Consider the following 26478-nt stretch of genomic DNA (forward strand, 5'->3'; position numbering starts at 1 on the left):
AAAAATGCTAAAGTAGTGAAAAACATTACCTTTACAAAATGCTACATAATTGAACAAAAAGTCAGTTACTTTACATTTGCATCTGATGATATAAAAGTAAACTGAAATAACCAACAGAGCTTAAAGTTTAATTTTCCCCAAAACATTATACATTACTGGTTACAGTTAATATTTTAACAGAGCTTTTTTCACTCCCAAGTCATATATGTCTTGTCTCTTAGCAACGCTGCCTAAGACACAGTTTGTACTCTCCACCAAATGTGTGGTAAACCAACATCCTGCAAATGTACGTTTAGTGACACACAAAAATAAATGTCATGAATGCATAAAAGCTGTTGATTTTCACAGTAAGAAGCATAGGAGAAAAACAATGATCTCATACTTCACATTCGATTGTATCCTAAATACTACACAATAACTAGTCTACAAGTTGCACATATTAAAATGCTACAACATTTACAGATATGTGTAAATAAAATTGTACACCACACATTTATGGGATTACCTTCAGAAGTCAGTTAGATTTAGAGCCTTACTTTCTGGGCAAATTGTTAGCCTTGTTTTTTGTTTCATGAGTAATTCGGTGCCATTCGAGAAATGTCTTAAAGACAAGATTGTTGCTGAATGTAGATTTGACAAGGGCAGATTCCAAGTTTATGAAGTTTTAACATATTGCACATTTAAAATTTTAAAAACCTTTTAATTTGCAAGTAAATATAAGACAAAGCTCTGTTTTAGATGTTAGATTTATGCATTTTGGATAGAGAGGAAATTCCACAAAGGCCTCTCACATTACCTGATTTACATTTACATTTATGGCATTTAGCTGACACTTTTATCCAATGCTACTTACAACTCTGACTGAGTACAACTTGAGCAATTGAGGGTTAAGGGTTAAGGGTTAAGGGTCTTGCTCAGGGGCCCAAAAATGCCCAAAGGAATTTAATCATGTATCAAGCAGACATTTTAACTTTCCACTGCAAAGAAAAACTTGCTCCTTGTAAATGGGACCTGGTCCCAATAAACAAGAAAAGATGAAAGAAGAAAAGGAAGAAAAGCCAAAGCAAAGAGACAATGCAAGAGAAAAAAATGTGTTAACCAAAAAGGAGGCCACTTCCTCAGCAACCAGGCTAATTCAAGTTCTCAGCAACTGGTGCAGAACAAAGTAAAAGAAAAGAAAAAAATTTTATTTGACATTGCTGGATTTTCAAAAATACACAGTACAGTGAATGAAATACCTATTGTGATAAAGATCAGTGCATGCTGCATATACTGTAATTGATGACCGTATAATTATTTTAATCAAAAGTTTAATTTAAATTCTTTCCTGATAGTTCCACATAAAAAAATGCTACGCTGAGAATTACCTTGGCCCATGATTTCCTTATGCTTACAGCTTCAATAATCAGTTCTCAGTTTGATTAAATATTCCAGAGGGGTGGTTACTGGGTAAACATCTTTGACATACTTTAGAGGCAAATGATCAGTGGCAGTTCCAGGATTGTATACATGGGGTGGCATAACTAAAGCTGGCTAAGTAACGTAATTCATATTGGCTAAATATTGGCATGTAATGTGACTCGTGCTTATTGGTACTCTCAATAAAGTGTTACGCTGGTGTTCTAAACGTGACCCTCGCGTTCGTCTTTTTAAGTCAGTGGACACTCCGTAGTGGATGATGCGTGGTTTATTCTCAGCATCAGCAGAGCATAATCTTTAATCAGTACAACAACCACAACATATCATATCAACTTGTAGTCCTGTCAGCATACATTGCTCGCAGCAGTTCATAATTCCTTCTGTCCTAAATTAAACACATCCTGTTAAGCGTGAGAAACTCTTCACTATCTGTGAGAAAAAAGATCGATTGTACAGTGGTTACTTGAATACTTATTAAAACATACGTATTAATACAATTAAGCAGCAAGTATCTGCTTCATATACACAACTGGAGAGTACGATAGACATTTTAAAAGTCAAAGTCGCTCCATGTTTGTGTGTTTTGTTAAGATTACATGATCCTATTAAATTTACATACTTTCGCTAAAGTATGTAAAGTATTTACATACTTTTCACTAAAGGGCTCACAATATATGTGAACAACACAACACAAAGATGTTATCTGTAACCAAGACACTGAACTGTGTCGCAACGCATCTATATTATTTGCCGCGAGAATTCAGAGGCCGTGTTCAATTTACATATACCTGTGACGACATCCACTAAATCATCACGAGGGTGAAGGACCAAAGCTCCAGTGAGTCCATCATAGTGCCTGAAGACTGATCACATGTCTCTCTCTCTCTCTCTCTAAGTGTAGCGTTATCTGTTTAACCGCATAGCATCTTGACAGGAATCCAGCTAGCTAACTTTAACCAGACTTACTAGTAGCATGTGCCTGCACATATAAACTCAACTTATGTTGATAGCATGTTTCATGTTATTAAGGTTTTAAGAAAATACAATAAACACCGGTAATGGGTACGGCAACCACGATGTATCATATTAACTTTTAGTCTGGTCAGTATATAGCATTTGTCCACATGAAACAGGATATTAGTGAAAACTAGCATTTAGAAACTCCGCTTAGAAAAAAAAAATGACTTAATTAAAGTTTGTTTAATAACGGAACTTGATGTATATGTACATTCATTAATCTGACTGCCAATATAAAAGCTATTGTCAATTAAACTTCTCATTACATTAATTATATTTCATTCCGGCGACACAATCTTATGTTCCAAGTGGTCCTAAAAGGCTTGCGTCCTCTCATCGGTCTATTCCAAATTCTTTTGCAAAGTTAGCAGAGCGCCATTGGCCTGTTCCAATGGGATTCTCGATTTTTCATTGGCTCTCCCGTTGCCATCTCGTAACTGTCGCGCTTCTCACTGCTGTCACTTCTCACAACGTGCGATAAGTAACGCCGGGTACGAAATGTTCTCTTCGATCCGTTTTTGCTACATTTTACGCGATTTTTCTTTACCCACCTTTTATTCCCCGTCCACTTACGACAAGAATGTACTGTAAAAGTGAGATTTAATGGGCCAAGTTAGCAGCCAGAACCGACCGACCGAGCTCGCTCGCTGAGCAAAACGCGGCCGTGTCGGCGTTATTCTGTATGTGGCACTGATGTGTGTGTTCTTCTTTCTACGGTTTGGGTATCGATCAGCGATTCAAGTAAGTAGCCTGTCAAACCTTTACGCGTGGAGGTCAAGCAGTCGGAGCTCAGGGAAGCACCACGGTCCAGATGCCGTCTGACTGACGCCGGGTTTTCCGGCAGACCCACCCACCGCCAAGGAGCTGGCTCGGCACTCTCGCCGCTGCAAGGTGACCGAGCTACCCATCCAGGAGCGGATGGAAGACTATATGGATGTGACGGACACCATAGGCGTCAGGCTTTTGGACCGCGAGAAGATGGCGGACATCTGGCAGACCCAGAGATGCCACCGCCACTGCATTCAGGACCCTCCTGGTGTTCAGCTGTACAGGAGGGTGGGGCAGGTGATCAGGGGAGGGGTCATTCTGCCCGTGTATCGCTGTGCACGCAGTTACACTTCCCTGGAGTTGTCCAGCTTCCCCTGAGCCGCTTCATACCTGGTAAGTCCCTCTCTCTCTCTTTTTGCATGTCAGCACTGTGTACTAAAAGCGTCCTTTTGATCATCCACTTTTAACAATATATAATAATGGGATATATATTATTAAAATGCGGAAAACAATATGAAGACAAAATTGAGTTGAATTTGTGCATGCAATCTTAATCATTAAAAATGAATATAATTACACAGATACACAGATTAAAAAAAAAACAGTAACTATGAAACATAGCTACTTGACATGAATGCTCAATTGCACATGGCTACTTAACATGCGAAACAATGTCTGACCCTCTATCGCCATAGTCCCGCCTCCTTGCCAGAGAGGTCACAGAGGTCACCTGCGACAGGAGTTTGGGCAGATTCTGGGTTCTGGGTGAACCGTGGGTCCGGGAACGCTGGGGACAGCACGGGTTACATCAGGCACCTGCGGAAAGGCCATGGGGGGCCGAAATGGCTCTGGAGGGGCACCTGCAGTGGACCGAGAATTGTATCCTTCACGCAGTGTGCTTCAGTTCAAAAGTGTATTTTTCTTTCTTTTATTTCCAGGAGAGCCTGGGACCTGATGATGTTCCAGGCTACCCTCACATAGTAAACCTGGCCAACAGTCTGGTGGACCTGCGTCACCAGGCCTTTGTGACACAGCAGAGGGTAGACAGCATCGTTGCTCTCTGGGGGAAAAACTGCCAGAGAGTGACAAGGGCAGGCGGTGTTGCCTACCCACCGCGTCACAGAGACCGGCTCATCAAGGGATGATTTAAAAGCAGCCACTCTAAGACCTCTGTTGTAGCTGAAACAGAGTCTGAAGTGGTAAGCACACATTCAATAATCCAATAAGTTTCCTGGAGTTTGACTTGTAGCTGTGTGACTAATTGATTCTGTCTGTCTGTCCTTTTGTATCTTCACATCTGCTTCCTTGGACAAGGCAGTGGGCCTGCTCAGTGGCCCAGTTTCAGCCGCCTTGTCGAGGCCGTGTGCCCGGCGCTTTGTCGGCTTCACCCGGCCGGTCAGACCATCGCCGGCGTCAGAGTGAACAGGTGGGCTGCCGTCATGAGGGACTATAGTGTCATCAGGGACGTAGTCCTCGGTGGCCCGGCCCCATATTCACCTTTTTGTTGAATCGGCAGACACTGACCTAGTGGTGAGTTTACCGGGTTTTATATTGATCTTACTGGCACTGTGGACTATACAGGCTGTGTACTAATAGGCTGTGCTGCATTTTATGTTACAGGTACAAGAAAAGGGAAGAAAAAGCAGGAACAGGATGTTCTGCGCCTGAGCGTTGGCCAGTCCAGCACTCCCATGGTGGCCCTGGAACCCCTCCCTCCCACGCTGAGTAAGCTCCCAGAGCGTCTGACTCACGGGCACCCTGCCTTTGACTTTAACATCCAGAAGGATGCATCTGGGCAGACTTCTCAGCATGTCCGAGGCCAGCCTCCTTTTCCTCCTGGTGAGACCCCTACGAACTCTGGTCCAGAAGGCGACGCGGCTTCTGCCACCACCACCACCACTCCTACTGCCCCTGCCGCACCAACTGGGTCCAAAGTATCCCGGACCACAGTTTAGCGGTGGAAGAAAAAGGCAGAGGCTAAGACCACCGCCACCGCTGCCGATGGACAGGCCGTCCCCACAAAGCGGCGCAAGCACGAACGCTATGCCTGCAAACAGTGTGGCCAACCCAAGACCAAAGAGTTTGGACACAGCAGGTTTCGTGGAGTGCACTTGTGCAGTGAACGAGCACTGATTTTATCCTGCTTTGTACTTCACAAAGTGAATGAGCACTGATTTACTCTGCATTCTGTTGCACAAAATCAATGGGCACTGACTTGTTGGTGATTAGACACATTCTTACAAAAGATGCGTTTGTTATTTTGATTGATATTATTTGTTTGATGAACAATAAACAAGTACTTTTCAAACAGTTCAGTTTCCTGTGTATAAATTAACTTAATTAACATTCAGTTAAGTCAGCTTTATTAATCTTATTCTTAAATGAACATCCACTTTTAACAATATATATAATAATGGGATATATATTATTAAAATGCAGAAAACAATATGAAGACAAAATTGAGTTGAATTTGTGCATGCAATCTTAATCATGATTAAAAATGAATACACAGATACACAGATTCAAAAAAAAAAAACCATGAAACATAGCTACTTGACATGAATGCTCAATTGCACATGGCTACTTAACATGCGAAACAATGTCTGACCCTCTATCGCCATAGTCCCGCCTCCTTGCCAGAGAGGTCACAGAGGTCACCTGCGACAGGAGTTTGGGCAGATTCTGGGTTCTGGGTGAACTGTGGGTCCGGGAATGCTGGGGACGGCACAGGTTACATCAGGCACCTCCGGAAAGGTCATGGGGGGCCGAAATGGCTCTAGAGGGGCACCTGCAGTGGACCGAGAATTGTATCCTCGAGTACCTTCCTACCCGGGCTGTGTCTCTCCAGTCAACTACAATAGAGAGCCCTGTAGCTGACAAATTTTGACGTTCCCTGGGAGTATAGCGACCTGGCACAGGCGTTTAGTCCCACGAGGGCCACACAGCTTCCCCCTCACAGTCAGTGGGACTGCACCATCACTCTTAAGGAGGGCGCTGTTCCTCCTAGGTGTAGGATCTATCCTCTCTCCCAGGAGGAGGTGCGGACAATGGGGCAATACATTAAGGAGGCTTTGCAGCAGGGTTACATTCATCCCTCCACCTCTCCGGCCTCTGCAAGTGTGTTTTTTAAAAAGAAAAAGGATGGAGGATTGAGACCCTGTGTGGACTACAGAGGGCTCAACGAACTGTTGGTATAATATCCTTACCCTCTACCCTTAGTCCCAGCCGTGCTTGAATAGTTAAGGGGAGCCAGTTTTTTTTACCAAGTTGGACCTGTGCAGTGCATATAATCTAACAAGGATTAGGGAGGGTGACAAGTGGAAAACAGACTTCAGTATGTTCTCTGGGCATTATGAATATTTAGTCCTGCCACACGGTCTAGCCACAGCTCCCTCGATATTCCAAGCATACATAAATGAGGTCCTACGGGGGTTTCTGGGTAGATCCGTTGTTGCTTATATCAACGACATCCTGATCTATTTTCCCTCTTGGGACCAACATGTGTGTGACGATGGGGCTGTCCTCTGTGTTCTCTTGCAGAATCAGCTCTATTGCAAACTGGAAAAATGTGAGTTCCACCGCAGATAGATGAGCTTTTTAGGTTACATCATTTGCGAGGGTAGTGTGCACATGCAACTATGCAAAGTGGAGGCAGTAATGTTATGGCCAAGACTGCAGACATGCAGGGAACTACAATGTTTCCTCGGGTTTGCCAATTTCTACTGTAGATTTATTAGATCATTCAGCATTCTGGCCATGCCCCTCAAAGACATACTTCAAGGACACACCAAGACGGTAAAATGGAACCCAGAGGCGGGAAAATCCTTTGAGGAGTTAAAGACACTTCTCTACCGTTCCGGTTTAGCAGCAACCGGATCCCGAGAGGCCTTTTTTAGTAGAGGTGGATGCATCAGACATGGGAGTAGGGGCTGTATTGTCCCAACACAAGGGAAAAGCAGGACAACTAAAACCTATAGCCTATTTCTCAAAAAAACTGAGCCCCACTGAGAGGAACTACAGGCCTGGGAGATCAGGAACTGCTGGCGATGAAACTTGCGTTCCAAGAGTGGAGACATTGGCTGGAGGGAGCGCGACACCGCTTTATGGTCATCACTGATCATAAGAACTTGGAGTACCTACAGAACTCCAAGGGATTGAACTCCAGGCAAGCCCGTTGGTCACACTTCTTCTCCAGATATAAAATCCATGTTACCTATAGACTGGGAGAGAAGAACACGCTCTCCAGGCAACATAACACGGAAGCCCAGTCAATCACCCTGGAGCCGGTTCTCTCCCCCTCCTGCTTCTTGGGAACGCTAAAATGGGACCTAGATTGAGAGATGGAGGTATCCATTTCAGATCCGCACGGCCCACCTCACCGTCTCTTTGTGCCACCCAAACACCACAGAGTCCTTATCACATGAGCACACACCTCAGTGGGAACGGGCCTTCCTGAGTCTACTTGTACTGCACAATTGCTAAGTGCTTGCTATTGGTGGCCTGCCATGAATAAGGAGATTGTAAGGTATGTGGCGTCTTGTGCAGATTGTGCCCGCAGCAAAATCCTGCACACCCTACCTGCAGGTAAGATGCTTCCCCTACCCACTCTGCTGCATCCCTGGTCTCATATAGCTATTGATTTTGTTACAGATCTGCCTGTCTCTGAGGAGAACACCATAATACTGGTGATTGTAGATCGATTCTCTAAAATGGTATGGTTTATACTGCTAAAAGGTCTACCTACTGCCTTGGAGATGGCTGATCAACTCTTCTGCCATGTATTTCAGCAATTCGGTTTGCCGGAGGACATTGTCTCTGACAGGGTACACCAACTTTACGCCAATTTACAGGCTTGTTATAATCTGAGGAAACTAGCATGAAGTGACTAGACAAGTAATATATAACATTACAGAGTTGTTGTAAATCGAAAATGTGCATTACCGTCTTCAGGTTCTTGAGCTTTATTATAATAAATAGTGCTTAGGCTTGTACCTGAACTTGTGCTATATTGTAGTCATGAATCTATAAAAGGCCATTTAAAGAGCTATTGGGGCCTTTTACCAAAAGATGAAAAAAGATAATAAGCTGACTTCATGAAAGCTATAACTCTGCTATAATTAAATAAGGTTCCAAGAGAATATTAGAATCACAAAAACTTGCTCTGACTCGACCTAAATCATAGCAGTTTATCCACATTCAATTTGGCTTGGCATTCAAAATTCCCCAGACATTCATGCAAGAATGGCTTGGTAATTTAAAAAATAACAGGACGTGTAAAAAGTCTCAAAAGCTTTTAAAGCAATTTCTACTCATTATGTGCTTATTCTCACACAATGACTTTGATATGTTGATAACATTTTAAGATTTGTAAAGGCAATTTAAACTGCTTTACCTACACGTTCATGATGATAACTGATAAGCACTTCTGCTCAAGATGTCTTTCTGCTCCTGTGACTGTTTGTCACAGGTATATGCTGAATTCAGAAATCAAAACATAAAAGAGTAGACAGGGCTCCCAATTAAATCCCAAGACATACAGCCCCAGGCTTGTGGTTAAGTACATACAAAGAGCAATGCATTTTGTATTGTGCATTTGGATGTATGAAAGATTTAACACATTTGTGAAAACAGACTAAATGTTAGATTTCTTATATTGTCTAATATTTTCTAATATAGCTGTTTCCACTTTTGCCTGGAATAGAATTAACCTCCATGTGCCTACTATCCAATAAAATGCCATGGATTTAAGCACCTCTACGTAGTATGTCTCTACATGTAATGTCTCTGTGACAGACTAACTTTGCAACTTGATAAAATGTGCCTCAGTGTACCAATTCCAGCACATAGTTAACAGCTTACCCACTTTACTTACCCACTGGTTTGTGGTGTTAAAAGGATGTCACAGGTATCTCCAATAATAAATTTGATGCAACTGGGTCCATCAACCATAGGTCTCACCAGCCACTCTATTGCTTCTCAGCATCTTCTAACTTCAGCCACTGATTTTTTATGAGCAGCTGCTTCTGCACCCCTGCGCTATTGCCACATCTATAGACCTCAATAAGGTAACCTCTAGACTTACCTGAGCACATTTAAATTCCTCTACTAAACTTGTCATCTGCAGCTCTAGCATGATATTAGCAACATAGTGTAATGCCTTAATATTAGCAAAAGTTTTACCATACCAAGCCATGGATCTATAAAAAGCCCTTTAAGAAAATACAGACAAGTGACACCTAATTGGTTTCTTATGACCTTATTCATAATCTTCTCTACTTTCTCCACTTGTGTAATCAATCTCATAGACTATCAGTAGCCACCTCAACTGAGGCAACTCCATATCTTCTCTCAGGCCCTAAACTTGGTGTTTATCATTAAGAGTTGAATTATACCAAATTTTCAATATAGAGGGAATCAACTCACTAGTAGTAAAAAAAAAGGTTCCCTGCACAAGCATCCACCCCATCAATTGACAGACTTCATGATTTACGAGATTTAACCTTGCCCACTTAAGACTATCACTCAATTTGTCAAACATCTGCAGAATACATGGAAGAGTTACTGTAAGTGTTGTCTTGTAACTTGAAAGAACACAATCAACAAGACAGACCGCCAAGGTTTGGCAATGACCTAAGCATGCCTTTAGCTCATGGAATAGTTCACCTGAATAGATGTCATTTTTATTTCCTCCACTGTAGGCAACTATCAACACTTTGGAGGGAATACCCATAGATAAAACTGAAACTGATTTTTTGTGAAGACACATGATGGTGGCTCAATAATCAAGTCAAGGTAAATGAAAAGACAAGAAGGTTAAACATAAACAGGATACAATTCCTGGCATATCTATAGAAGCTGTACATTTGTTCAGTGAATGAAATGGTCATATATATTAGCATATGCGTGTTTTAGCAAACATCCAATAATGGTCATATTAGCCAGTGCATGTTTCACAGACAAGCAGTGTGGGGTTCATCGATAATTGGTTTAAGGGCAAGCCTGGCCTTTTAGGGCAGGTTGTTATACATCCTACTAGGGAGAGTGCTGCTATCCTTTCCTATAGCATAAGTCACAGTCTTATGACAGATTAGTTAAGAGGCTAAACCAACCATCTACTGATCGCTACAAGACATCACCCAAGGTCTACCATACTGGTCTACCACTGTGTCTGTTCCCCGAGCTAAGCAGAAACACAGAAAACCAGGGAAAAAAATTCCTTAATAACCAAATTAATATTAAAGTATATGGCACACAGAACACTGCCAGCAGCTGTGATCTAAAGCTAGGATTATTAAATATTAGATCCCTTACATATAAAGTGCTCATGATAATGAGTTTTAATGAGTTTGCAAAATTCCTCTCTAGTCAAGTTACTTTTAGCAATTATTGTTGGTGACTTCAACATTCACAATAATAGTGACCAAGAACTCAGATCTGCCTTTAGTTCTATACTAGAATCATTTGGTCTCATTCAAAGTATAAGAGAACCCACACACTCTGGTGGACATGGGCTTGATTTAATACTGATGTACAGTACAGACATAGAGAACATAATAATGAACACACGAGGAGACATTTAGGAGGAGGGGTCATACCATGACACATATAACTAAATCAAAATTAAATTAAGTAATTCGTGGTGGACCAATATAACTAACTATATGCATCCTTTACTAGAGAATATTAAAATATTGTTAGCATGGATTCACTGCTGTGATTTTGTCTAAATCCACACTGAAATAATTACTGGACATTACCACAAGTAGGTGCATAATTGCAGTGAAACTGCTTTCTCTATTATTTTTTAAATAAAGGGCAGGTTCAAGAATGGCCTATAGTTTGAAAGCTAATGAGGATAAAGACTAGGTTTTTTAATTAATGGTTACTAACTGCAAGTTTTAAAGATTTGATAATATAACCCAGGCAAAGAAAAGCGTGAACTATGGAAGAGTGAATTATAGTAAGCTCAGGTGTTGTACTACTGGGCAGAGAGAGGGGAGAGCATGGTGAGGATTTCCATTATGATGAGCAGCTTCCAGCAGACTGTAAGTAGTTTTAAATGAATTGTTTATTGTTTAATAGTTGACATTGTGCATGTCTTCAGTTTTGTTTTGGTTTTCATTCCCCGTTTTAATTTTAGAAATGTCATCCTCATTTAAAAATGCCATTAGTCTCAGTGTTTTTCTGTTGTTTTCTGATTCTGTTGTCTAAAAAAATGTGTTTATTGCATTTAACAGTAGCATTCTCTGGCATTCCTTCTATACAATCATTACACATGACATGGGATATAGCCGCAGAGTTGGAGGAAATAGAGCAGTGCATCAAATAATTCAAGAGCGGATAGGGAAGAAGATGCATCCCAGAGGAAAGGGGTACTGAGTGCTACACCTTCCTTCTACTGATCAGTTTAGCCAGGTAGGAACTTGGCTTTATGAAGAAGATGGCATAGATGTGTAACACTGCTGTTAGTACACACTAACAATGGTGATCACATAAACACACGTTACGGCTATCGCAAATGGTTATGATGACGGATGTTGACATTAAACGACTTACGTAGCGACAATGACCAACAAACGAAGTTCACATGGACATGGGTTTAAATAGACGTGGCAACACTTGACAAAGTCTGTGCACATGTGTGCAATTCCAGGGGGGCGTGGTTACTAAACAGATAAACAATACACCTGTGGATTCCCCACACGTGGCGAACCGTACCACGTGACTTATGGTGAAGGAGCAGTCCGTGACATAACCCCCTCCCAAGGGGCGCGGCTCCCAAAGCGTCCACCTCTGGGACTGCGAATCCCAGATCGCTAAGCCCAGTGCTCACTTAATACAAGGCAGACTAGGAACCGCCACCTGGGAGACCTCCATACACAAGGGAGAAAGGCAACGTCCCTGCCTTTCTTGGGGTATTCTGGTATGCTCCAAGTGATGGGTGTGGAGGAAGCATTCCTTGAAGATGACCCCTCCCTGGGGGCGCGGTTCCCCATGCCTCCCCTTCCAAGATAGCAAACTCCAGGCCACCATACAAACACATAGACAAGGCGCGGCATTGCCCGGTGCCCACCCAACACAAGGAAGGCCGAGAACCTCCCACCTGGGAGACCCCCCCCCCCCCCCCCAAACAAGGAAGAAAGGCAGAGTGCCTGCCTCTCTCGGGTCCTTCCAGTATGCTTCCCACAGCGTGACACGCAAATACACATGTCAACATACATACAAGGTGCTGTGTTGCAGTGCCTGATAACACCACAGGCACTGTTAATGTGTCCTTGGGCCCACAGCACACTCGGGGGTGCACATCCGCCTTGGTTTCGTACGTGCAGCCTCCCTTAACGGTCCTCATTTTTTCTGCAGCTCTAGAAGTGCCCCAGAGGAACTCTGGCTCCGGCACTTTGGGCAGACCCCTCCAGTCCTCCTCCTGGTGGGTCCGTGGTGGCGTAAGAACTCGGGCTCTAGCATATTTGGCCATAGATCTTGTCGACTTTATCACCCTAGGCCCCCCCCCCCCAAACTTCTCCAGGGGGTGTTATCCCCCCACAGGGCGCGGGGCAGGATGCACAGACCTCCTCGTTCATGTGGGACATTTATTAATATGAAACACACACTACATGACAGGCACTCACAAACATTGACAGTGAACATGATTACAAGGTTTTACATTTTACAAATAACAAAGGTGATCACACAAACAGACGTTTCGGCTATCACAAATGGTTATGATGACAGATGTTGACATTAAATGACTTATGTAGCGACAATGACCAACAAATGAAGTTCACACAGACATGGGTTTAAATAGATACGGCAACACTTGACAAAGCCTGTGCACATGTGTACAATTCCAGGGGGGCGTGGTTACTAAACAGATAAACAATACACCTGTGGATTCCCCGCATGTGGCAGACCGTACCACGTGACCTATGGGGAAGGAGCAGTCTGTGACAAGATGTTAGCACACCAGTGCTTAACAGTGGAGTCTGTCTGGTGTCCAGCAAGAGAGCAGTGGCACATATCAGCCTACAGTGGTGAGAGTACATGGGAACCATTACCATTCAAGAAGTGTGAAGAGGAGGAATTAGCACTGAAACATTTCCTTAACATGTTGCTGTTAGAGCTGAAAAGACAACACCATAACTCATCCTTGCCATAATGGCACATCAGTGAACAGCACAGGGCTATTTGGCTGAGGAGCATGTGATTGCTGCTCTCTGAGAGGCCAGTATTTGTATTCATATCTGTATCTGTTGAAGCAGCAAAACTATTTGGGATCAGGGACAGCAAATGAGTGGTCATAAATACACTACTAACTATGAAGGTAACTTAACTAGTACAATGGATCTGTCTAGCTTTCGGCTCCACCCCTAACAGCTAAGATGCTCCATGCTGCTGAGCCATTTTCCAGCTGCACAATGGGCTGCTGTATGGGAAGAGCCAGCATGAGGGCAGTTCCTGGTGCCACATCGCTTGAGGAAGACTATATTCAGTATATTGTGAATTTGTAGATAAGTACTATGGCACAGTTGAATAAGATAGAATGAATGTGAACTATTCATGATATAAACTAATAACGTATTTTTATTTGGTTGGGCTAAAGCACAGAAGTATGCTGGTTTTACTCCAACCATCCTCATGTTCAGCCACTAGCACAGGATGCTCACGGATCTCATCTTTGGCTGCCCATCTGGGATCTAGGATGACAGCATGGCTATGGTGGGTATGCTAGGTACTCTGCCACCACCTCCATAACATGCAACTGTTTCCAGAGACCTCCAGATTGACACCAGTGCCTGCCAGAAGTGGCCTCCCTAGACCATATGCATGGTCATATGACTCATGCTACCAGGGGCAGGTATACAAGTCTGGCTCTTCAACCATTGGCCGCAATCACCATTGGAAGTCCCCTTGGTAAGGAACACTTTGGCCAAGGTTGTTTATTGGGTCCTGGCCCAGCAGAAGGGAGACCTCGCCAGACTAGGGCACTCTGTGACACGACCATCAGCCATTGTGGCAGTCAGACCAGAACTGCTGCTGCCAAGTGGCTGCAGCACAAGTGATGCATGCTTGATGGACTTTTTGGGGGATGCTGGGGTCATTTGGCACAGCTGACCCATGAGGAGGTTCCAGTGTGGCAGTGGCCACTGCCAGTGAGAGAGGAAACAGGTAGGGTGTTATGAGGACTCTCATAATGCTGTACAACTGAATGTAATTAGTTTTAAATTCACTGTTTATTGTTTAAATAGTGTGTTTAGTTGTTTTAGATTTGTCTTCCCCTTTTTGTTAAGACTTTTAGAAATGTGACTTTCATGATGTGTTTCTGTCTTGTTAGTTATTCCCCCTCCTATTTCCCTTATTAATCTCAGTCATTTGCTGTTACAATACAAGACATTCTTTACTGTCAGAATTCTCAACAATTTGTCCTATTGTTATTGTTGTTGAAATGCTCCTCATAATTACATGGCTCTACTCAGGAGCATGGTGCTGCACTTGATCCCATTTTATCTCTTGGTTTTTCTCTAAATCATAAACTGATTACATTTTGTGCAGCATTACCCTTTCAAATCTCAAGAAATTATTTTACTGTAGGTCATCCACTCTTTGTTGTAGCTGTCACTTCTTTGAGGAGTGTAGAATAATAGGTCTGTGTTTTACTCCTCCTACTCGCCATATTGGACATAATAGCATTTTTGAAAAACAGACATCCTAAATCAAAATCCCAGTCTTGGTTAATTGATTCCATTTGAACTCCTAGACAGGACTGTATGAAAGCAGAAAGGAAATGGGAAAAAGACAAGTTGAGAGTATCTTATTATCTTATTATATTTTACAAACTCCCTCACTACATTTCAGGAAGTTGTTAAAACAAGACCTCATCTTCCAGTGTTGATTAGTCACTATGTAGTTGTGACAGATTTACCAGTTTCAGCCTGTTTCTTTTCCCACTTTAGTACAGTTTCACTTATGAAGCCTGCTACATTTCCTCTTGACTTTTTCCTATTGTGTCTTCTTAAAGATACATTTAATGTAGTTGGCCCAAGTGTTCTTATAAACCCCTTTTTGTATTTTTCATCCTGTGCCTTTTCCAGTGATACAATGTTAGTTTTGTGAATGAAAAATATTTTGGATTTTAAAACAGGTGTTCGAACAATTATTTTCAAGGAAAAACAAAAGGTGCAGAGTTGAACTCAATCCAAGAAAACAAACAGAAAGACATTTGCTGTAGGTGTACGAAGCAAATAGTAAAATGCCCACAAAAATAGGAATGTAGACTGCATGCTACCAAAAAAAAGATAGGGACAATTGTTTTGATCAATTTTATTCTATTAGTATGAGCTGATGTCACCCAGTGAAAAAAGAGCAAACATTTCAGCTTCCATACTACTTCCAGTGCTTATGGGAAACCATCTTACACCCTGCTCACCTTTTATAGGCTAAAACAGGCTACACCTGTACAGATTGTGTAATCAATGTCTTACAGAGACAGTAGCAGCAAAAGAAAATAAATATAATGAAGAAGAAAAGGAAAATGTATACAACCGTAACAATAAGCATTAAAAAGATGAAGTAAGAAATGGCAATGTACCCTCTTATTACAAAAAAACAAACCAAAAAAAACCATTAATTTCAAAATTATATGCAGTTGCAACTAAATAAACAAATAAACAACAGTCATGTCAAAACAACAGCATTTGAGGGAAGCTTGAGTCAGAAAGGGATATGAGAAGCTGGAAAAATACCAGGGATTGAAAGAAGAAATGAAGAGAACATCGAAGGTTAACACCAAGATTGACTCATTTGTGAAAGGGGAACTTGAGGCTATGAGCCGTAAACTGGAGTAGTGGCTCAAACAAATTCCAGATATGACATCATCTATCTCTGTGCGGAAGATCCTGTGGGACATCAGGCAAATAAACAAGTACCAACTGGACATAGATAAATTACAGAAAACAGCGGTTTGAAAAAAAACAATGTGGACGTTTTTGTTTGTTCGTTTGTTTGATTTTCTTTTTCTTAAAAAAGACATTTGGTAGCATTTCTTTATTTGCCCAGCAGAGGCCGCAGAAGGATTTTTTTTTAACATTTCAAAGTTAAAAACACGTGACTCACTTCTCTTTTCCTCTTTGTGCTTCTTTGCCACACGCTCAGCCATTTTGTAGGAAACTCAGAGGGACACATTCTACCAGATACACTTTGAGAGCAACTTGCAGGACTTTAGAATAAAATTCTCATTTTCAGGATCTCACACAGACGTCTTCTTAATTTTCAGGTAGTCTGAGTGATTACCACAGGTATTATGAAACTTTTCTCTTTCAATTTCCTTATCTACCATTACAAACACACACAGTCCTTCCTGGAGTAAGTCTGCTAATTCATTTCCAACATTTGTAACATTGAAGTTGTTGCTAAAGTTCAATTTTTGTCGCTTCTGAAGTAGATAAAGTATTCTCAGTTTTAAAATGTGCATTTTTTCACATTTTATTATGCCTGCAATAATTTTTCAAAATGTATGTATACATACCTATACACAGACACAACTTAAAGTATTTATTAGCCCGTCTGACCTGCCCAGACTTGCTCACTAGTTCGTTGTCCAGAGGCTAAAGTCAATGTTTACTTTGGCCAAAGCTGAGCTATATAGGAAATCTTCAATAATAGACATCATGCTATTTTATGGCGATACTCTTATTCCAATACTGGTTGGTTTTCAGATTGAGAACCAGTTTTTGATGGGCCAGGAGATAACACTACATCTGGATTCTCAGTCTTCTTAAAGTTTTTGAGAATAATAATGATAGAATGGTTATGGAAGCATCAAAGGGCAATAAATAAATAATAAATAAAATAACTATATATAACTAATATAATCCATCCCTTCTGTGCAAACCAGTAGCACTTTTACATTTCTTGGCAGGTTTTTGCTAAAGTTACATAATATTCTGTAAATTCCAAATCTTTTAAATGAAGCTAGTTCAGCAAATTACCCTTTTAATTTAAATAATATTTAGGCACAAATAATTATTAACAATCCATGTTTGTACAGGTATTTTCAAGCTGGTACAGTAAAATGTTAATATGCAATTTAAAAGTACATTTGGCAAGATAATGTTAACAACCAGAGGAACAGTGTGAGCTCAGTTCAAGAGATTTGCCTGTATAGAGACAGAGCCATATCTATGTGGCTATATACACACCTCCTCTGCTGTTACACAGACTTTGCTGACTGGTCTGTGCTGGTGAAATTCTGTGCATAGGCCAGAGGTTAAAGTCAGTGTTTACTTTGGCCAAAGCTGACCCACACAGGAATTCTTCAATAATAGACATTATGCTATTTTATGGAGATATTCCAATAATTATACCTAGCCAGTGGAAATATTTTAAAGCCAGTGTAAAGCTATATTATAATTTAAAATAATAGTTTGTTTTCAGTTTTTTGGAAATGCTTGGCCTTGGGTGCTGTGTATAATGTTCTTGGTTTAGACAAATTAAGATCTATGCATTTGCTATTGCTGCAAGCCCACTGTAAGGCTCCCATTTTCCCATTTTAACTTGAATCTCCTTCAGTGATGGCATTAGAAAGCTGAAAAATGATTTTACTTTAACATAGAAGTAGCCATGAAACACCAAAGATCAAAGTAAGGCATAGGAAATCATGAGGAAATTGTGATTGTCCAAGTTGTAGGTTGTCCAGTTGTCACAGACATAAAAAGGCTATGCCAAATCTGAATGTTTTTTTATTTACCTTGCTCTACAATTGTATAGCTATCAAATCACATCTGGTCCCATGTTGTATGTTTGTTATTCCTGCATCATATGTGTGTTGCAGGATGTCTCTTGGGGGTGGAAAGAAGTGTGGCTGCTGTCAGAAGATGGTCTATTTTGCAGAGGAAATTCAGTGTGAGGGACAGAGTTTCCACAAGTCCTGCTTCCTGTGCAGTGAGTTTGCTTTATTTTCCTGTTTTAATAACACTACTAACATTATATAACCAAACCATGCAGAAGTTGTGGAATAATTACAAAAATAAATAATACATCCACTATGGATTTTCAGATAATTAAAAAATATATAATTGTACATTATAGTACAGTGTGTGTTGTTACAATTGCCAGCTCGCGCTCCACTTCCTGACATACTGCTTAGCCTTATAGTTTAATTTGACTATCTGCTCAGGGTCGTAATGCACATGTAGAGCATAACAGTGTTTTGTGAGCACAAGGTCTTCTTTGAGAATGTCATTGCTATTGTACAGTAGTGGACTGTTCATTATTATATGTAACTTTACATAAAAATAAAACTCAAAAGTGGGAGGAAGAAAAAAAAAAGATCTGATAGTTTTCTGAAATTGTGAGATTCCTGGAAATTTTAATGAAGGTACATTCAATATCTTATTTTCCACTAATGCTCAAAATCTGATGCTTGTAATTTGCTACAGAGTTCCTTTAAAACATTTCCTGTAAAAAAAAATTAAGAAGAAATCTTTAAACTGTGCATACCCCACCCCTGATTTGGCTGCTCAGTCCATACCTTTATTATGCTAATTCCACCAAAGAGACCACAGATCCAACAGGTCAGACTAGTTCTGAAATGAGTCATAACCTGGACTGAGGGGGTCATCTCAGCACTTCAGGACTGCTTTGAGCACACAGACTGGGACATGTTCAGACGGGATGCTTCCAACAACAACCAATCTGATGTAAAGCAGTGATTAGCTGCAATAGCAAATGCATAGATGATGTGACTCCTTAAAAACTGTTACTACAAACACTATCCAGAGCCATGGATGACTACAGAAGTGTGTGAACTGCTAAAAATGTGCTCCAAGTCACCTGATTAATAAAGAGTAACTTCTAACAGGTGTGATCAGTAGTGTCCTATAAAAGCCTAGCTTACCCTGCCAAACATTGCAAAGTCTCATCTGCTAGTCATTTGTATTTACTCCTGTTGTTCTGGGTTATGAACTCTTTTGTATGTTTATTGGATTTGCACCTGCCTATGCCCTTTTAGATTTATTTGCTATCTGGAATATACCCTTGCCTGTGTTCTGACTATGTCTTTAGACTGTTGCACTTTATCATTAAACCATAAATACCTGCATTAGACTCGGTCTTGTTTCGACATACCTGACGTTGTTGTTGTTGTTTTTATTGTTTGCAGTAGTTAGTGATTCATTAATATCATTTACACAAATGCTACATTTAAGTGAAAACTATAAACTATGTCAGTACATATTAATGTATCTCCACGTCCTTTGATGTCAGTGGTCTGCCGGAAGAGCCTAGATAGTACTACTGTGGCCGTCCATGACAATGAGGTCTACTGCAAGACTTGCCATGGCAAGAAATTTGGGCCAAAAGGCTATGGCTATGGTGCAGGTGCTGGAACCCTAAGTATGGACAGAGGAGAGTCACTGGGAATGAAACAAGAAATGTAAGTTTTTGATTCAGAAAGTTTGAAGAGGTCCACAACAAATGCACATTTCCATCAACAGGATCTGAATTTCTCTTTAATTGCAGTACTCAGCCACACCAGCCCACCAATAACCCAAACACCTCCACGTTGTCCCAGAGGTTTGGGGGATCTGATATATGTCCAAGGTGTAGCAAACCAGTGTATGCTGCTGAAAAGGTCATTGGAGCAGGAAAAGTAAGTATCCTAAATGGTGTAAAAATTCCAACACACTTTTCAGTAATGTCATACTGTTTGATTTCTGGTATTGTGATGACCTAATATTACACCTTGTATTTATAAATTTATATAATGTGTTTACAAAAATGTAGACATGCTGCTTACAGATACTGGCATAGTACATAGTTCTGACAGATACTGGGGCCATTTACTTTGTGCAGTAAGTAAAAAGCATCTGTGTCCTCTACCCCTGTTCTCTAGTCATGGCATAAAAGCTGCTTCCGTTGTGCAAAATGTGGGAAGGGGCTAGAATCCACTACACTCGCAGACAAAGAGGGAGAAATCTACTGCAAAGGTACAATATTTTTTTAAATGCTTAACTCTGTCTCATTTTCTTTTTTTTTCTTTTTTTTTTTTTGCTTCTTGTGCATGTGTGTGAATAAATTTTTTTCACACACATATATATATATATATATATATATATATATATATATATATATATATATATATATATATATATATATGTATTTATTTATTTTTATATATATATTTCATGTGCATATATACAGTACTGTACAAGTCTTAAGCCACCATTAAATTTGTTGTTTAAGCAATGTTATAATGCCCATATATAATTATTTCTCAGTCTCTTTATTAAGATACAAACAGAAAATACAGGAAATATGTACACAAAAAAAAAAAAAAAAATTCAGAATAAAATGACTTCTACAGGCAAAAGTCAGTATTTAGTGTGACCTCTCTTGGCTCTAATCTTGATCCCTTTTGGTGAGACTGTCCTGAAGTTTTCTGATGTAATTTTCTAGTACCATTCCATTCAGGTTCCATTCCATTTAGATTCATGAGAACCAGGTTCCTGCTATTACTTAAGTATAAGGGGAGGTCACATTAAATATTTGTCACTGTACCCAAGAAGCTTTTATTCTGTTTGTAATGTTGCGTACAAATTTTCTGTATTGTCTGTTTGTATTCTAATAAGAAAGACAGAATAATAATATATGATCATTATACAAACAAATCTAATGTTGGACTAAGACACAGTACTGTGTGTATATACATTAATCCAGTACTCTTGTGCTCTTGTACTCTACACAGGTTGCTATGCCAAAAACTTTGGACCAAAGGGATTTGGGTATGGCCAAGGTGCTGGAGCTCTTGCTCATACGCAATAAGGCAGCTCAAACCCACTCTCCAGTCCATACTCCTTATTTGTACTTGTCTAGAGAAGCATCTGTCTGATGATTTAATGATGTGTTATATTGCATTAAGTCTTATTACCATGAATAAATTTAAAAAATAAATATCAAATTCATTGCATAACAATGACCATTTTTAGATGTCCTGTTATGAATGAAAGATAAAGATTGCTGAAGATAAAACTGCTTGTTTTTACTTATTGCTTGTTTTTGTTGAGAACTTTTCTGAATCTTTTACAAATGTGATTTCATTGTATTTGGAGTACCTTGATGATTTACACTGATGGATGTCTTATACTTTTAGTTAGTTAAATAGATAACTTTAAAGGGCTGTAAGTCCGTGCAACATATATCAGGATTATTTATGTTTAGATGCAGGAATGTATGAGGGCAGATGCTTAGCATGATAAGGAGACATCTACAATGTCAAGTAGTTTGTGAAACAATCTCTGTTTTGCTAGAAGACCAATGGTGGTGGCTCTTAAATCCTTTCTAGGTGGAGATGTCATACCCAAGCATATTCAGTTAACACCTTATAAGACATTGTTTGTATGTATTCTTTTTAATTATGCACACAGTATCTGTAAAAAACTAAGAAATCCAATTTATAATTAAACTAATTTTTATGATCTATTATTAGATCATATAGATTGTCAGAGTGAGCATGTCATAATAGTTAAATTGGATGCTTGCACAGACAGGAAGTTGTCTAGTATGGGTTTGGTGATTTTTAATGTGTCCCAGGACCAGGTCTGGTGCAGGAATAACTCAGTTAAGGTAATTCTTTCTTTTATTAGACATTTTTTTATTGTGACAGTTTTTATTAGACAGTTTTTATTGTGGTTGTATAGGACACATCCTCACAAACAAATTACTACAAAGCAAAAATAACCAAAGAATGGCCCCTACAGGCCTTGTTTATTCAATTTCAATTTTGTTGGACTTCAAGTTTGCAATAAACAAGTGTCAAGAGCCACAGACAAGCAAGCAGGGGAAGCCCAATCTCAGTTGAATTCCTGCATCAGTCAGCCTCAAGATGCAGGAGCATGTCGGAGAAAAGGGGAGTGACAAAAAATAACACAAGAAAGTAGAAGTGGGGGAAGAGAATAGCAGAAGGCAGAGAAAAAAAAAACATTGAATGAATGAATAGAGTATATGGTTACAGAGACAATATATCAGTGTTGATAAGGAATATTAGCCAAACGTTTGTGTAGATGGATAAATTTCCATCCAGATTTAGGAACTGAAAGTTTGTCTGAATTCCCTTCTGAGGCAGGGAGCTTACTCCAAGTTGAGGTTGTAAGGGCAGGTATAGCTCAGGGCAAGAACAGCAGAGAATAAAAATAGGGTGGCGAGAAGAGGGTAAACATTACAGAGTGAGAGCAGTAAATGCAGCCAGAGTATCCATAAAAGCTTAGAAATGCAAGTTGAAACAATGCATGACGTTTACAGGTCTGTTTAGCTATAAATAGCAGTTTGTAAACACAACGGTTACCTGAAATCTTGTGCAAATACAATAAAGCTTTAAGTCTTGTATTTAATATTGAGGATGTGTCTGAATCCTTCAGTGAGGCAGGGAGGGAACTTAATCTAAAGTTTGGGTGCCTTGTGCAAGAATCTCTAAAACAACAAAAAAATAAAATAAAATAAATAAAAAATTGAGGACCACATAAAGAAAATGTAAAAAACTGGATGGCATCTTTCTCCGACTGAATTCCGATAAGACTGAGGTGCTACCTCTTGGACCCAAGGCTCCAAGAGGCAAATTATATAATATTCTACTACATTTTAATGGCTTTTCAGTAATACCCAAAACTGCTGAAAAATAAAAACACAGGTGTTATTATTGCTGTCTCATTTGAGACTCACATATGTCATGTACTAAAACTACCTTTTTCCATTTATTTAATATTACTAAACTGAGGCACATACATTCCTCATCAGTTGCAGAGAAATTGTTCCAATTGTTTTATTTAATCAGGATTGGATTACTGTAATGCTCTTCTAATTGGGTGCCCTAAAAAGTTATTAAATAAAGTTCAACTTTTAAAGAATGCAGCAGCCAAAACTAGAAAGGTCAGTTCTGCCATGATTTCCAGTTAAATTTCAAATGGACTTCAAAATTGTCACATCACGTGTGTTCATCTGTGTTGTCACGCCCTCTCGTGTCATTCACCTGTTCTGTGTTAGGTGTAATCATCTTGAGTATATATATATATATCTCCTGTGTTGTAGTGCATGTTGTTGGTGTTTGAGTTGTGCATAATGTTTTGAGGTTGTCTTATGTGTTGCATGTTAGTAGAAATAAAACTGTGTTTTGTCATGCCTCGTCCCCACATCCTGCTTGTCCTTGAGTCGTCTTTAAATATTATTGTTGATATATAAAACATTAAATGATCTGGCCCAACAATATTTGATTTTGCCTACATTTGCATACATTTACAGCATTTAGCAGCTTTTATCCAAAGTGACGTTCAGCTGTAACCAAGTACAAGCAAAAGTTTGAGAAATTAAGGGTTAAGGGCCTTATTCAGGGGCCCAGCAGTGGTAATTTGGCAATGGTAGGAGTTAAACCAGCAACCCTGTAATTACCTGTCCAGTACCCTAACTGCTGAACTACCCCTGTCCATTGTATCTTATAACCTGCCTTGCCTACTGCATTCAAAATGTAGGATCTCTCTTAGTCCCTATAAAGAGCTTTCTCATGTAAAGCCCCACATTGATGGAGCAGCCTTCCACCTTTAATTCAGGACTCATTCTCAATTTTTTAATTCAGGCTAAAGATTTATTTACTCAAACTTTTGGCCATTTAATGTATTCACTCAGGTTTGTTACAGTGCTGTGGGTGGAATGCAGTGTTTGAGAGCTCTCAGGCTATGGTCACACATAACCTTTTTGGTTATGCTGCTACAGATAAACCTTGTGGTGATGCATACTGATGACTGGCACACCTACAGAATATGTGCTCATCTTTCTGTTTTATTTGCATGTTACTGAAGAGATGATGCCAGTGCTAAGATAGATTTGTTCATTTGCGAAGTATCTAAAGGTTTTTCCACACTCGAGTTTATTTACCAGACCCAGGACTGCTTGCTCTGTGAGTTTGGTAAGTTTGAACAAGTATGAAAGCTGTTCATAAGCCTGAAAGCGGAAGAGAGAACTGATTTCTGGTCGCCCTGAAATGAGTGGTCCAGAGTTCAAGCAAACTCTGGTGTGGTTCACTGCAAATGTGAACGCTGTCTGCTCCCAGGACCACATGTGGGATTGCATGATTGTTTAATTTTTTGATGTGAAAGCTTCTACATATCACCTCAACCTTAAGCAGAATCCTCAAAAGGATTGCAGTGCATTTCATATAGACTAACCATGTGATATTGTCATGTCATCAATATTATGCATGAAAGTAATATTAATAAGAAGACAGTTTTACAGGACTGGAGCAAGGTTACTGCAAAAAACTCACCTTTGTGGATTGAGTGTGTGTACTGAGAGCATAGCAAAACTGCATGTCTCCTGCTGCCCTGCAGGACTAAAACGTTTCTCATACAAGAATTCAATGTACCCAAAAAGCAATATTTTTACTTGAGTGTTTTAATCCAAGATTTATAATAGAAAGCAGTAATTGGATCAACTAGTCGAGCCAACATTTTGCAAACCTGCACCCAGAAAAATGACATATGGAACTGCAGTCAATTCATGGTTTGAATGGAATTTTTCTGTGTGAAAGCAAATCAATAATAGAGGACAATCCCCCGATACAAGCTCAGACTCAAGTATTTGGGACAAGTGTGAAAACACACTTAAATGATGCCAGAAAATGTCCCGGTGCCAACAGTAGATGAACTGATTCTGCCATATCTATCTAGCCACCCCATGAACTCCAATGGCTGCAGAAAAAGTTAACCCATGTAAAAGTGAGCGGTAAGGAGGCAGATGCATGTGAGGAGAAGAAAGAGATTTATTAGGGGAAAATCCAGAGTCAGCATCGTTGTAACAGTCCAGGGTCAATTTACCAATATGGAGAGTCCAGGGATACATCGTCACAAACAAACAAAAGCACACAAAGTAAAACAGGAGATACAGGCTATAAAAAGAGACGAGGAATAACACAGAGGTAAGGACAAACGAAGGCTAGGAATCACGAATAACAAATAATAGCTCTACTTACATTCACAAAGTAGTAGGCTAGACATACATACAGGCTTACATACACGGAAGCTACACTTATAAAACAGTGGCTCTACTTACAATGAACAGCCAAGACATAAGGAACAAGACAAGATTTAAATACAAGAACTAATAAGACACAGATGTCTATAAGGGGGTGGAGGAAACAAAACTAAGAAATGGAACAACAACAAGGAAGTAAAGCAAAACAAAGACACGAGACAGGGAAATCATAGAAACATGGATGCTAGGAGGGACCAACCGTGACAACCCACCCTAGACTCACCGGACTAGCTGAGCCTTCCACATTTATACTGAAGTGGCTACTTTGACTAAACATAATGTAATAAAGGATGGACTGTTTATTAATTCTGTAGCCCAAGCAGGATAGATTCACTTTTGAGTCTTGGTCCTAAAGGTTTCTTCCTCAATTCTGCCCTTGCAACTGTCACCTCTGGCTTGCTAATTAGGCACCTGAACCATTTGTAAAGCTGCTTAATGACAACTTGTGTAGTAGAAAGTGCAGAAAGACAAATTTAAATAATTTGTCATATCACAAATATTTAAATATCAATTATGTCATAATCGTAAACCACAACAATAATAGTGTTCTGAGTACCATATATACTCTGTACTTCCCTGACAAGTATATTTGTTTCTTTATGAACGGCTGACATGGTTGGCCCCTCCCTAGCGTCTTCGGTTCTATGGTTTCCTGTGCCGTGTCTTTGTTTTGATTCACTTCCTTGATTTTATTTAGTTCTCATTAACCTTTGAATTTAATCCATGTGTTTGTCTTGGTGTTTCATTGGTCATTGTTGTTTGATGTCTGGTACTGTTTCCACCTAGACTGTGTTTTCTCTGTCTGATTATTGTTTCATGTTCCATGGTTTATTCTTATACCTTGATTCTGGATTTGCCCTTAATAAATCTCGCTTTTCATCATCTGCATCCACCTCATGTTCACTCTGCGTTACAGCACCTGATGATCATGTATTCAAACTAAAGTGCAAACATTTCTGCCATACCCACACATGCCTTTACTGCAGTCTTATGCATTATGTCCATGAAAGTAAACCCACTGATTTAGTATTCATGATGAGTATTGTTATTCTTCTGTAACAAGTAAGGTAATCTGTTAAGAATATATTGCTTGTGCCAGCATTTAAAGTTGAATCTTGACTCTTCTATACAAGATGAATCTCCCATGTTCTATTTGAATGTACTTTGCATCTGTGTACCCTTGTACAAACCACCCTAAATTCT

At 39.9% G+C, this 26478-nt stretch overlaps 1 protein-coding gene and 1 long non-coding RNA gene across 2 annotated transcripts; both read left to right on the top strand.

Moving 5' to 3' along the window:
- The first annotated feature begins 2865 nt into the window (after nt 1–2865).
- Nucleotides 2866–5505, top strand: LOC113590081 (uncharacterized). Its single transcript, XR_003412071.3, has 4 exons — nt 2866–3597; nt 3900–4403; nt 4519–4734; nt 4825–5505. It is a non-coding gene; the product is annotated as an uncharacterized LOC113590081 (long non-coding RNA).
- Nucleotides 5506–16325: 10820 nt separating this feature from the next.
- csrp1a (cysteine and glycine-rich protein 1a) lies at nt 16326–21228 on the top strand. Its single transcript, XM_027030051.3, has 6 exons — nt 16326–16496; nt 18032–18141; nt 19465–19633; nt 19720–19849; nt 20093–20186; nt 20945–21228. The coding sequence occupies exons 2-6, from the start codon at nt 18033–18035 to the stop codon at nt 21019–21021; spliced, it is 579 nt and encodes a 192-aa protein (XP_026885852.1). The 5' UTR covers nt 16326–16496; nt 18032; the 3' UTR covers nt 21022–21228.
- The last annotated feature ends 5250 nt before the right edge of the window (nt 21229–26478 follow it).

Source organism: Electrophorus electricus, chromosome 24, assembly GCF_041902795.1.
Source record: "Electrophorus electricus isolate QZ-2024a chromosome 24, ASM4190279v1, whole genome shotgun sequence".
Classification (NCBI taxonomy): Eukaryota; Metazoa; Chordata; class Actinopteri; order Gymnotiformes; family Gymnotidae; genus Electrophorus; species Electrophorus electricus.